The sequence below is a fragment of the Podarcis muralis genome, chromosome 8 (assembly GCF_964188315.1).
Source record: "Podarcis muralis chromosome 8, rPodMur119.hap1.1, whole genome shotgun sequence".
Taxonomy (NCBI): domain Eukaryota; kingdom Metazoa; phylum Chordata; class Lepidosauria; order Squamata; family Lacertidae; genus Podarcis; species Podarcis muralis.
Window position 1 is genome coordinate 76,346,950 of NC_135662.1, and position 14,176 is coordinate 76,361,125.

Sequence of the window (14,176 nt, forward strand, 5' to 3'; positions counted from 1 at the left end):
AGTGAACAAGGTCCACTTCTGTATCAGTACGTAATTTTGTAGCCTGTGTTTCCTGGTTCTTATAGTATCAGGAACTTTGACCCTGTAAGCCAAATCCTACATCCTTAAGAGCTAGTTCTGAACATCTTTTTCATAGCTGAAGAGAATGGTTCAGGAGTCCAAACACCATTTGTATCCAGTGATTGCTTTAATTTCATTTTCTATTTGAGCTCATATATTTCTGATTTTCAAAGTTGTTTTGTTAATGGCTATTAGAACCTTAGGAACGTGGGTGGCGCTGTGGGTAAAACCTCAGCGCCTAGGGCTTGCCGATCGCATGGTCGGCGGTTCGAATCCCCGCGGCGGGGTGCGCTCCCGTCGTTCGGTCCCAGCGCCTGCCAACCTAGCAGTTCGAAAGCACCCCCGGGTGCAAGTAGATAAATAGGGACCGCTTTATAGCGGGAAGGTAAACGGCGTTTCCGTGTGCGGCTCTGGCTTGCCAGAGCAGCAATGTCACGCTGGCCACGTGACCCGGAAGTGTCTCCGGACAGCGCAGGCCCCCGGCCTCTTAAGTGAGATGGGCGCACAACCCTAGAGTCGGACACGACTGGCCCGTACGGGCAGGGGTACCTTTACCTTTATTAGAACCTTGGGAAGCAGTATGCCTGATTACTTGATAGCAGAACACTCTTGTCACTTTCGTGTTCTGTTTTTTTGAGCATCAGATCAGTGTTAGAAACTCAGATATATGGCTCCTTAAACCAGGGTTGCAGTCGCCAAAACGGAATGGCCTAGTTGCCACTTGGGGACCAGTTGGCTCGAAAGCAGTACGCGGGTGGCGCTGTGGGTTAAACCACAGAGCCTAGGACTTGCCGATCAGAAGGTTGGCGGTTCGAATCCCCGCGACGGGGTGAGCTCCCGTTGCTCTGTCCCTGCCCCTGCCAACCTAGCAGTTCGAAAGCACGTCAAAGTGCAAGTAGATAAATAGGTACCGCTCTGGCGGGAAGGTAAGGCGTTTCCGTGCGCTGCTCTGGTTCACCAGAAGAGGCTTAGTCATGCTGGCCACATGACCCGGAAGCTGTACGCCCGGCTCCCTCGGCCAATAAAGCGAGATGAGCGCTGCAACCCCAGAGTCGGTCACGACTGGAGCTAATGGTCAGGGGTCCCTTTACCTTTACCTGGCTCAAAAGCACTTTTTGGTTCCTGAAATTAATTCCGATTGTACAGATAAAATATCACGGATAGAATTCTGCAGGACGTGTTGCTAGTGTGTGGAAACGGTCCAGATCCGAGGCTCCTCAGGCCTGCACCTCCAGATGGTAAATTACACCAGATTCAAATTCTGTGCAGCATCAAGAGTTACTCCTGGCTGAACCAGCCTAAGCCTGGCAGAGGATAAACAAGCCTTTAAAAATAGTTTTTGAGTTAAACTGCTCTTTGCTGCTAGTTAAATTTATGTTTTGTTGCCAGGTTATGTCACCAAGCTGAACGGGTTTAGCATCTCTCCCCCTCCCAGTCCTGCCTTTGACACACCTCTGAAATGACCCCCTTTTTAAGGGTTTACACTGGTTTCAGATCTCCAAGGCTTGGCTTGGCTTTGCCAGCTGGGTCCAAGCAAAGCTGGGATTGGGGAATTATGCCATCATATTTCCAGCGGAGCTGAGCATGGGGAGTTGTGCTGGCAAAGCCCAACTGCATCAGGGACCGCTTGGCTCCACTGGAGATCCTCTGGATTCCAGCAGCGTTCATCCCTGCAGATCTTGCTATAGGATTGGTCCCTTAATCCCCAATGAAGATATGGAACCAACCCACTCATCTTTATTTTCTTCCTCTCTTCGTTGCACAAAAACTTCCATGACTCGCAGAATCTCTCTCTCCCTCTTTTTGCATTGACATTCCTAACTAGGCATTCTCATTCTCTGCTAGATGAACCTTTTAAACCAACGGGTTGGTATCTGTGGAGTTTCACTGGCTGAGAACATGCACTTCTCGAATGGTATTTATACCAAACCCAGGAGAAAATGCAGTGAACCATCGTGAGATGGTTTGGCCAATTCTGATCTTAGTCTAAACCATTTTCCCTGCACCTAACCTATAAAAAGTTGTTACATTCAGAGTTTCAGATTTTGCTGTAGCTGCATAGGTGGCGAGCACAAAATTTACTGCAAGAAATACTGCAAAATGGCAATATATACATATAAATATGTATTTATATTTATATGAACCTTTTAACTGTATAGCCTATTTACACACTTCTGTTGGTTGGTTTTACCTTGGATACAATTCTATTTAATCCTTGATTTTATCTACTTAATGAAGGGCATCTTGTCATATTTTAATAGATCAAACAAAACATCTTTGACCAGTTACTGTTGTGGGTGGAAGTATGGTGGTGAGGAGAGAGACTTGTGCCCTGGCAATTAATAAAGTAACTAATAAGGCTTGTTATTGTAGGCCTTCCAAGTAGATTATGTCCTAAGTCTTAAAATGTGCATTTTATAGCCTTAGCAAGCGCAGTACTGTGCAACTGTTTCCTTTGGTTACAGAATGGGTTGTTTCCATTCTTTTCCTTTTCCTTGCAGTTCTGGACATTGCGGTGCTAAAACTTGCTGTGCCATATTAAAGGTTAAATAATGAACTCAAGTGTCTTGTAATCGCATGTACACCTTATCCCAGAATCCTATGTTTTTCTTTTTTCCAGACTTATATTGGTTCCATAGTTGCCTCCGTAAACCCCTACAAGACCATTCCGGGCCTCTACGACCGCGCCACGGTGGAGCATTATAGCCGGCACCACTTGGGAGAGATTTCGCCTCATATATTTGCTGTTGCCAACGAGTGCTACCGCTGCCTATGGAAGCGTCATGACAACCAGTGTGTTCTCATCAGGTACCGAAATACTCTTTAATTGTTGCTGAATCTTAGATGCGTATGGGATCACACCAGTTGCTTGAATACGGAGAGAAAGGACAGGGGGTACTCTTAATTCTTTCCCCTAGGACTCCATTAATCATGAGATTTGTGGAGACGTAGCTTTGCTGCATGATCTAAATGGCTTCTTAAATGACAAAGCCTTCCTGGCTAAATATCTGTCCTGTGGTCATTTAATAAACACATATATCGGCACTCCACACGCTCTGGCCTGTTCGCTTGGACCTCGTCTCACTCTGAACACTGAATTTTTTTCCACTGGATTGTTGCCTTGCTGCGCAGAGAATTAATTTGTCACCAGGAGTCTTGAATAAACACAAACCATCAAAAAAAGATCTTCAGGAAGCCCATAAATAATGACAGCAACTATAATGAAAACTCCTGGACATGTTGGCTGGTTTAATCTGTTTAATGGAGCTTGGTTGTTTTGTCTGTTGTTTAACGCAACTGTGCTTTCCTTTAATGAGGATAAAATAGTTTCCAACATTGGCCCTGATGTTCATTGGGTTTTTTTGGGGGGGTGCCATTCCGTGACTTTGCTGATTGGTGCTGATGTTGCACCGCGCATTTATTGTACTTTTGGAGACATGAAAGGTGGGATTAGTACCTTTAGTTCAAGCAAGTAGCTGCCAGGATACCATTCTGCCAGCTAGACAGAGAATTACTGTTCTTACTTGTTTGTAATGCCAGTAACAATAATATTATATGATAGCATATGCAGCTATGTGGGACGCGGGTGGCGCTGTGGGTTAAACCACAGAGCCTAGGGCTTGCCGATAGAAGGTTGGCGGTTCGAATCCCTGCGAAGGGGTGAGCTCCCGTTGCTCAGTCCCTACTCCTGCCAACCTAGCAGTTCGAAAGCACACTAGTGCAAGTAGATAAATAGGTACCACTCTGGTGGGAAGGTAAACGGTGTTTCTGTGCGCTGCTCTGGTTCGCCAGAAGTGGCTTAGTCATGTTGGCCGCATGACCCGGAAGCTGTACGCCGGCTCCCTTGGCCAATAAATCGAGATGAGCGCCGCAACCCCAGAGTCAGCCACGACTGGACCTAATGGTCAGGGGTCCCTTTACCTTTACCTTATGCAGCTATGTGCTAAGCCTAGAAGCACCCAGAAAAGTTGCACTTTTATACATGTCAAAATTTCTTTTTGGAAAAGTACTTCTAAGGAGGAATTGGGAACATTTAATGCAGTTATGTGTTACAGCTTTTCCTGTGTTGTATAACTACAGGTAGGGGGCTGGATGCTTGGGAAATACCACATGCAAACAAATTTCCTGCACATGGAAATATAGCATGCTAGCCAAAAGGCTAGCCACACAGCTTTCTTCTTAATGTGCTAATTTTCTAGGTGTGAGGAGTTTTGTTTGCTTGGTCCGGTGAAGTGAATCATGCCATCTCTTCATGTGAACTCCGAAATGGAAACAGTCTCAGGAAGAGCTGAACCACATGATTATGCTTCATGGATAGTTTAGCGCTTAGTATGAAATTTGTGTATTAATTAACATGTCTGAGGGTCATAAACATGTATTCGTGGGTACGCATGCCGGGAGCTGTGATTAGTCAGATATTACTAAAGCTCACATTCATCTCATAGAAGTTGTTGAGGTTTCGCTGGGCCTCAGCTGGTTTTACAATAAATTTCACTTCTTTTTTTGGATAATAGCACTCTTTGACGAGAGAGAAGGCAAGCCATTTCCAGAGTACTGCTTGAAACACAGAGACCAGGCCTTTCCCCAAAGGCCTGTTTCGTTCATGCAGTGAGGTAGCTCAGACTACCGCATTCAAAGATCGCTCTTTGCAGTGCCACCATTAACAGAATTTTAACACACATTTTTGCTCTCTTTGTGTGGACACTGAAGCTTGAATTTGAATATTGTATGCCCCCCTCACTTAATTTGCTGTTTTTGTCAGTGAAATACGAGGAAGTAGCTACTGGGGAACTGTCAGTCTCTGGCTTCCTTATATAGTTTGCTGAAGAAAGCAGCACTTAAAATGCATCTCTTCTGTTCTCGGCTTACACCAGTTGGCATGGGCAGGGCAAAATCAAGAACAAAATCTAAAGCAGGAAGAGACCTTAAGGCAGTGTTCTGGAATCACAGGACTTCCAGAAATCCCCTTGGACTTTCTGCCACTTGTTTCCCTACACTGGGTCAATGTTGTGTCACGGTAAACATCCATTTTTTAATGATACTGTCACAGGAAGTGTGCCGGTCAGTAAATACACAGTTCAAAGTTGGACTTAACTCTTTACAGTGGTACCTCGGGTTAAGAACTTAATTTGTTCCGGAGGTCCGTTCTTAACCTGAAACTGTTCTTAACCTGAAGCACCACTTTAGCTAATGGGGCCTCCTGCTGCCGCTACGCCGCCAGAGCACGATTTCTGTTCTCATCCTGAAGCAAAGTTCTTAACCCGAGGTAATATTTCTGGGTTAGCAGAGTTTGTATGTAACCATATGTAACCAGAAATGTATGTAACCCGAGGTACCACTGTATTAGCAAAAGCACAACCTCCACAGACTTGGTCGACTGTCAGGCCTAATGAGCAAAGCAGCTCATTCTCAGTGGTCCTACTCCATGAACATCACTTGCCAAGATGGAAAGTCCCCACCTAGTCCCCACTCCGGGGCTTTTTCTAAGCGATCCAAGACTGTGCCTGCATGCAGTCTGCCATTGCTCCACTTGTTTCAGCCCTCTTCTGGTTCTGAGAGACAGGGAGAGGGGAGCTTGTTGCAGCATGAGGGAAGGAAACCTGTGCCCCTTCACCAACCAGACTCATCTTTCCCTCTTGACCTTCCTCCTCCCTCTCACCTGCTTCTGCCTCTGATTCTGCACTCCTCTCTGCCACAGACTCTCCCAGCTCACTAAGCCCTGTTATAGCTTCAGCTTCTGACACCCTCTCCTCCTCCCAGTCTTCTCCCTCTGCCCACTTATTGTCCCACCACAGGGCTCTGACATTTCCTCCCTTGGTGGTTCCTCAGCTGGTTCTTCCCACTATTCCTCTGCATCAGTCCAGCCCATGACATCTAGGTAAAGGTGAAGGAAAAGGACCCCTGGAAGGTTAAGTCCTGTCAAAGGCGACTACGGGGTTGTGGCGCTCATCTCGCTTTCAGGCCAAGGGAACCGGCGTTTGCTCAAAGACAGATTTCCAGGTCGCGTAGCCAGCATGACTAAACTGCTTCTGGCACAACAAGATACAGTGACAGAAGCCAGAGCACACGGAAACGTCGTTTACCTTCCTGCCACAGCGGTACCTATTTATCTACTTGCACTGGTGTGCTTTCGAACTGCTAGGTTGGCAGGAGCTGGGACAGAGCAACGGGATCTTACCCTGCCGTGGGGATTCGACCCGCCGACCATCTGATTGGCAAGGTCAAGAGTCTCAGTGGTTTAGACCAGGGCACCAGCTGTACCCATGGCATCTACCTACTGTGGATCTATCTATCTATCATCTATCTATCAATTTATCTATATCTATCATCTATCTATCAATTTATCTATCTATCTATCTATCTATCATCATCTATCTATCTATCTATCTATCTATCTATCTATCTATCATCTATCTATCTATCTATCTATCTATCATCTATCTATCTATCATCTATCTATCATCTATCTATCATCTATCTATCTATCATCTACTATCATCTATCTATCTATCTATCTATCTATCATCTATCTATCATCTATCTATCTGTCATCTATCTATCTATCATCTATCTATCATCAATCATCTATTTATCTATATCTATCATCTATCTCTATCTATCTCTCTATCTATCATCTATCTATCATCTATATCTATCATCTATCTATCTATCATCTATCTATCTATCATCTATCTATCATCTATCTATCTATCTATCTATCTATCTATCTATCTATCTATCTATCATCTATCTGTCATCTATCTATCTATCATCTATCTATCATCAATCATCTATTTATCTATATCTATCTCTATCTCTCTATCTATCATCTATCTATCTATCTATCTATCATCTATATCTATCATCTATCTATCTATCATCTATCTATCATCTATCTATCTATCTATCTATCATCTATCTATCTATCATCTATCTATCATCTATCTATCATCTATATCTATCTATCTATCATCTATCTATCATCATCTATCTATCTATCTATCATCTATCTATCTATCTATCTATCTATCTATCTATCTATCTATCTATCTATCATCTATCTATCTATCATCTATCTATCTATCTATCTATCTATCTATCTATCTATCTATCTATCATCTCCATCCATTCATCCATCTATTTATCCACCCATCTTATGATCTGGGACATGAGGCACCTAACCATCTGCAGACACAGTACTGAAAAAGTCTTTTTTAAACAATCGAATCAAACGAATTAACAGTAAACAAGTTTCTACAGTGAACAGGCATAGCCAGGAGTGAGATGGGCTATTGCCAAAAACACATGGGTGTGGGACAAGATCTTTGGAACTGTCAAACGCCATGCGGTTTCTCATCACAGAGAGAGCAGGAAATCCTTTCAGCATTAGTCACTTTTTTCTTTTCTTTTTTGGCGACTGCTGTTGAAAGCTGCTATGTTATGCTATCGGTGACACGTTTCATTCCAAATACAGTAGGACTTGTATCAGCGTCCCTTCATCTGTGTCCAGCAATAAATGACAGGGCTTATTTCGTGGTGGGTTGCATGCTTGGCTGTCCAACTTACAGTCAAACAGATCCCAGTCTCTTTAGGTTGCTAATAGAATTGACTCTTACTATTTCTGTGCAGCTTGTCAGCCCGGCTGGAAAAATCCCAAGTGCGTAGTTGTCTGGGTCGCTTAAAAAAGATGTCAACCTAGGAATGTAAAATGTTGGACTTGCCTTGATTCTTCTTTGTGGTTTTTTTCTTGTGACTCACACCTCCAATTTAGGCTATGATGAAATTGATGTTGAGCAAGTGCTGGTGTGTGTGTGTGTGTGTGTGTGTTGGATTAACAAGTGTGTTTGAAATAGGTGAGTTAAAGAGGTTTGTTGTGGTCGATCAATATCCAGCATTAATAACATTTCAGTGGTGCCTCGCAAGACGAAATTAATTCATTCCGCGAGTTTTTTCGCCTTGCGATTTTTTCGTCTTGCGAAGCACGGTTTTGGAAAAGTTTTGGAAAAGCTTCAAAAATCACCAAAGTCTTCAAAAACCTCAAAAAAGGCTACCACACCGCGTGCTATGAGTTGCTCCTCGAAGTCAAGTCACAACTGTATTAACGGTTTTAAGAAAAAGGAAACAAACTTGCAAGACGTTTCTGTCTTGCGAAGCAAGCCCATAGGGAAAATCGTCTTGCGAAGCAACTCAAAAAACCAAAAACCCTTTCGTCTTGCGAGTTTTCCGTCTTGCGAGGCATTCGTCTTGCGAGGTACCACTGTACCTGGTTCTTCGACATAGAATCATAGAAATGTGTTGGAGATGTAATGAAATTGAGGGTACGGTCTATCTCATGTGGTGGACCTGTAAAAGGGTAAAAGAGTATTTGGGAAATAATTCATGATGAATTAAAAATTGTTTAAAAGTACAGTGGTACCTCCAGTTAAGTACTGAATTTGTTCTGGAGGTCCATTCTTAACCTGAAACTGTTCTTAACCTGAAGCATCACTTTAGCTAATAGGGCCTCCTGCTGCCGCCGCACTGCTGGAGCACAATTTCTGTTCTCATCCTGAAGCAAAGTTTTTAACCTGAAGCACTATTTCTGGGTTAGCGGAGTCTGTAACCTGAAGTGTATGTAACCTGAAGCATATGTAACCTGAGGTACCACTGTTCTTTTCCAAAAAACCCAGAGTCCTTTTTGTTGGGCATAACTCAGACGGAAATTCCCAGGTGTCAAACATCTCCACTTGGGTCTCATCTGTCCAAAGGACATTGTTCCAGAAGTCTTGTGGTTTTTTCACATGCAAACTTTGCAAACCTAAGCCGTGCTGCCACATTCTTTTTAGAGAGAAGAGGCTTTCTCCTGGCAACCCTTTCCAAACAAACCATACTTGTTCCGACTTAATTGTACTGTCATGAACTTCAACATTTAACATGCTAACTGAGGCCTGTAGAGCATGAGATGTAACTCTTGGGTCTGTGTTTTTTGCAATTTCCTCTGAGCATTGCCATGAATTTGCTGAGCTGTCTACTCCTGGGAAGATTGGCAACTGTCTCGAGTGTTTTCCACTTTTCTCACTGTAGAATGATGGACTTTACATTGGTTGGAGATGGCCTTAAAACCCTTCCCCAGTTTCACGGGCAGTAGCAATCACTTCTCTAAGAGCACCTGAATTCTCCAGACCAGCAAAAGGGTTATTTATGTATGCTACTACTGCGGCCTGTGTTTTGTTAGCCCCAAAATGGAAAGTGAGCGAGGTCCCAACTAAAGAAGAATGGCAACTTGAGCTGACAGAATATGGGCAGCTTGCAGACTTAACATAGAATAAGAGAACAAGAAGAACATACATTTAGAGAAGATTGGAAAACGTTTATTGAATATATGGGGGGAAATTTTGTACAGCTGAAAACGTTGGCAGCATTAAGAAAAATTCAGCAGTATAAATAAGGTTTGATGGATGTATTAATGGAATATTGAATGGTTTAGTTTTTTGTAAAATATGCAGGAATCTATGATATGCAAAATTAACCACGGAAAGAAGAAGGGAAGTCATTGAAATTTCAGGGATGTTAAATTGCGTATTTTAAATTGTATAACTGAAAATTTAATAAAATTTTAATATAAAAGAAATGAATAGCCTTTCTGCTTCTTAGCCTCTTAATCATATGGAAGCAGTAAGAGTGTTTTCCACACATGATTTCTCAATTTTGGCTTTATTTCTGTTAAATAAATCATGACACGGTGTAATATGTCATGTGCTGCTATTCAACTGGGGTTGTATTTACCTAATATTAAGACCTGCTAAGGAACAGATGATTGTTATTATGTCTTCATATTTAACCCATTGAATTCAAAGATGGTGCACTTTCTTTTTCCCATGACCGTATGTGATGTCAGGTGAACGGCACCTACATTAGTATGGTATGCCTTGTAACTTGCTTGTCTGCAAGTAATGAACGCTAGAAGCAAAGTGATACATTTGGATTTGGGGATGGCTTCTAAAAGGAAGCAAGTGCCCTCTAGCGGATTGCCTTATTGTTTACAGCTTTGCTTTGGGTTTTGTGCAGACTCAAGCAAGTTCTCTATGTGACGTTTGGCGACAGTATAAATACAATGGGTTATTGGGCGACTGCTAGATGTTTTCTTCAACTTGTGCAGAGGGTCACTGCCCCTGTGTGCCTGAAGGAGCGTCTCTGCCTCATCGCTCAGCCTGGACACTGAGATCCAGCACTGAGGGCCTTCTGACAGTTCCCTCACTGCAAGAAGTGAGGTTACAGGGAACCAGGCACAGGGCCTTCTTCGTAGTGGCGCCTGCCCTGCGGAACACCCTCCCGTCAGATGTCGAAGCATTAAACAATTATATAACCTTTCGTAGACATCTGAAGGCAGCCCTGTGTAGGGAAGCGTTTAATGTTTGATGTTTAGTTTTGTCCTTTTATATTTTGTTGGAAGCCACATAGAGTGGCTGGGGCAACCCAAGCCATATGGGTGGGGTACAATAAATTTATTATTATTATTATTATTATTATTATTATTATTATTATTATTATTATTAATAATAATAATTTGCTGTGAACTTCAAACAGCCAATACAGTCATATTTCAGCTCCTGAACGCCTCGGGAGTTGAATGTTCTGCTCTTGAACAATTGAAAACCAAAAGTGAGTGTTCCGCTTTTCAAATTTTGAGGGGAAGCCAAATGTCCGGCGCGGCTTCCACTATTGTTTCCAGCGCAGCTGCACAAATGGGAACCAATCGGAACCTGCACCTTGGTTTCTGAACTTTTCGAAAGTCGAACAGACTTCCAGAACAGATTCCGTTTGACTTCCGAGATAGGTCTATATTTTACTGAGACAATAAGTACAGTGGTACCTCAGGTTACATACGCTTCAGGTTACATACGCTTCAGGTTACATACTCCGCTAACCCAGAAATAGTGCTTCAGGTAAATAACTTTGCTTCAGGATAAGAACAGAAAAAATGTTCTGGCGGCTCGGCGGCAGCAGGAGGCCCCATTAGCTAAAGTGGTGCTTCAGGTTAAGAACAGTTTCAGGTTAAGAACGGACCTCCGTAACGAATTAAGTACTTAACCCGAGGTACCACTGTAATGCGAGACTCAGCTGCTGGCTTAAACCAAAGCGCCTCTGTCACGAAGTGAATATTCTCTCTACTTCAGCCTCCATCTGCAGCCTTGGCCTCCCTTACAGGGTTGTTGTAAGGGCGACTGAGGTAGGATATTTGAGATGCTTAGGAATCTTCTAAAGTGCAATAGAAAAGCTGAGGTAGGGGGTCTACAAATTTTGGCGGAGCTTGGCAAACCAACCATGATTTCCAGCAACCCTGCAAAGCTCTGCTTTCTTGACTCACAGAGGCAAAAAGAGTGGTTTTTCTTTTATACTGGCTACCTGACAAAGTCGGAGAGGTTTGTAGAGAGAGGAGGAGCTGCAGGCAGCAAGTTTGTGTTGGTAGCAGCCTGCTACTAACCCACAGGCTACATTCCAGCAGAAGATGCAGCCTGGTGCCATTTTGAAAAAGAGTTATTTTCCGCCAGTGGTTTCTTGCTCTGGCAGAGTATGCCGACTGTTTTCCCCGCTGGTTGCTAAAATTAAAAGTCTGGTTGCCACTAGCGACTATAGGTGCAACCTGGCAACTGCACATGCTGATTTAACTTCCTTCTGCAGGGCCTGTAAGACAGAGCTATTCCGCCTGGCTTTCAATTTGAACTTAGCCCGATCTTTTATTCCCCTTCCTTCCCTCCCCTTCCCCTTTTTATGAAGATTACCCGCTCTGTATCCCACAGCTAATTCTCCCCTGGTCTCCTCGCTGGCCCAAATAGGACTAATTTAGCCAGCTAGTCCTGGTGATCATCTAATGTTTATTGGATGGATTTTCCCCCTAAATTGATTTTTGAATTCTGAATTTATTGTTATTCACGTTTATACTGTATTTTATGCTGTTTTTCGTTGCATCAATTAAGTGTTTTAAATTTGTTGTTAACCGCCCTGAGCCCGGTTTTCTGAACTGGGAAGGGCGGGGTATAAATAAATTATTATTATTATTATTATTATTATTATTATTATTATTATTATTACTATTGCACTAGTATTGGGCATGGGATGTGATTAAAAGAAAAACAGAACCCCCCCCCCCTTTAAAAGCTGCCAGGATTGTAGTGGACAAGGCAGGAAGGAATGATTTGTCCAAGGCGATTATGCCCAAAATGTGAAATGTATCTGATAATGGGATCGTTGCCTTTAAACAGTCTCCTGAAAGCCTCAAAGACTCTTTCTTCAGCCTTAAGAGGAACATAAAGCAAACTGCTCTTTGGACAAGAGTCAGACTTTTTCCACAGGGAGGTTTATTTTGACATACCAAGATAAAAGGATGGATTTGGCGAACTCGTTGGCCTTATCTCTTCCCCGTTGTGCAAGATACGGAGCCCAGAGATTGAACCGAAGTGTGTTTGGAGAGTGCTGCTTTTGTTGCATTGCATGTGGTGGCATTGGTCGAAAGGGCATGTCGCTGTCTGAGATTATGTAGCTTTCGAGATTTTGCGTGTGATCCCTCATAGCACATTAATCCAGAAGTGTTTGAGTGGGAATTATCTTTGTAAATAAGTGGAAATATTGGATGCAGATCTGCCCCCCTCAAAATATATTATGATTATTTATATGTCATGTATCTAAGAGATGACATATAAATAATCATAATATATTTTGAGGGGGGCAGGTCTGCATCCAATATTTCCACTTATTTACAAAGATAATTCCCAAAAAAATAATAATTTATATGTCATGTATCTAAGAGATGGGAGGGACGCGGGTGGCACTGTGGGTAAAAGCCTCAGCGCCTAGGGCTTGCCGATCGAAAGGTCAACGGTTTGAATCCCCGTGGCGGGGTGCGCTCCCACTGCTCGGTCCCAGCGCCTGCCAACCTAGCAGTTCGAAAGCACCCCCGGGTGCAAGTAGATAAATAGGGACCGCTTACTAGCGGGAAGGTAAACAGTGTTTCCGTGTGCGGCTCTGGCTCGCCAGAGCAGCAATGTCACGCTGGCCACGTGACCCGGAAGTGTCTCCGGACAGCGCTGGCCCCCGGCCTCTAGAGTGAGATGGGCGCACAACCCTAGAGTCTGTCAAGACTGGCCCGTACGGGCAGGGGTACCTTTACCTTTACCTTTATCTAAGAGATGACTGTTGCCAGAGTGGTGCGTGCTCTAGTTATCTCCCGCTTGGACTACTGCAATGCGCTCTACGTGGGGCTACCTTTGAAGGTGACTTGGAAACTACAATTAATCCAGAATGCGGCAGCTAGACTGGTGACTGGGAGTGGCCCCAAGACCATATAACACCAGTCCTGAGAGATCTGCATTGACTCCCAGTACGTTTCCAAGCACAATTCAAAGTGTTGGTGCTGACCTTCAAAGCCCTAAACTGCCTCAGTCCAATATACCTGAAGGAGCGTATCCACCCCCATCATCCAGCCCGGACACTGAGGTCTAGTGCTGAGGGCCTTCTGGCGGTTCCCTCACTGCGAGAAGTGAAGCTACAGGGAACCAAGCAGAGGGCCTTCTCGGTAGTGGCGCCCATCCTGTGGAACCCCTCCCATCAGATGTCAAGGCAATAAACAACCATTTGACTTTTAAAAGACAACTGAAGGTGGCCCTGTTTAGTGAAGTTTTTAATGTCTGATGCTGTATTGTTTTTAATATTCAGTTAGAAGCCGCCCAGAGTGGCTGGGGAAACCCAACCAGATGGGCGGGGTATAAATAATAAATTATTATTATTATATGCTGGCAAAAAGCAGAGAAAGCTGATAGAGGAGGAGGAGTAAAAGGAAGCTGGCGATAACTAGCCACCCAAAACACCCTTAAAAAGTGCTTGTCACGTATCAGAAACCAGACAAAATGGCAGATACAATTTTCAAGTGCATCTGTGGCCAAATTATGAATGTGACTGGATCTCTAATGTTTGCTTTCCTCTGTAAAAGGAGCTGCAAAACACAAACACACCAATCAGCTGTATGGCCTTCCAATGAAAATACAGTATACAGGTTTTCCTCACATGGAGTGGGCAGGGGATGTGGTAATTTAGATGCTGATAGTTTAGACGCCAGGGACGCGGGTGGCGCTGTGGGTAA

At 43.7% G+C, this 14,176-nt stretch overlaps 1 protein-coding gene across 2 annotated transcripts in view; it reads left to right on the plus strand.

The window, feature by feature from the left end:
• Positions 1-14,176, plus strand: part of MYO10 (myosin X) — a 196,925-nt gene that overhangs the window by 99,015 nt on the left and 83,734 nt on the right. For both annotated transcript variants that reach the window (XM_028737963.2, XM_028737964.2), the window contains one exon: positions 2,681-2,868. In XM_028737963.2, coding sequence (XP_028593796.2) covers positions 2,681-2,868 — 188 coding nt within the window. The remainder of the gene's footprint in view (positions 1-2,680; positions 2,869-14,176) is intronic.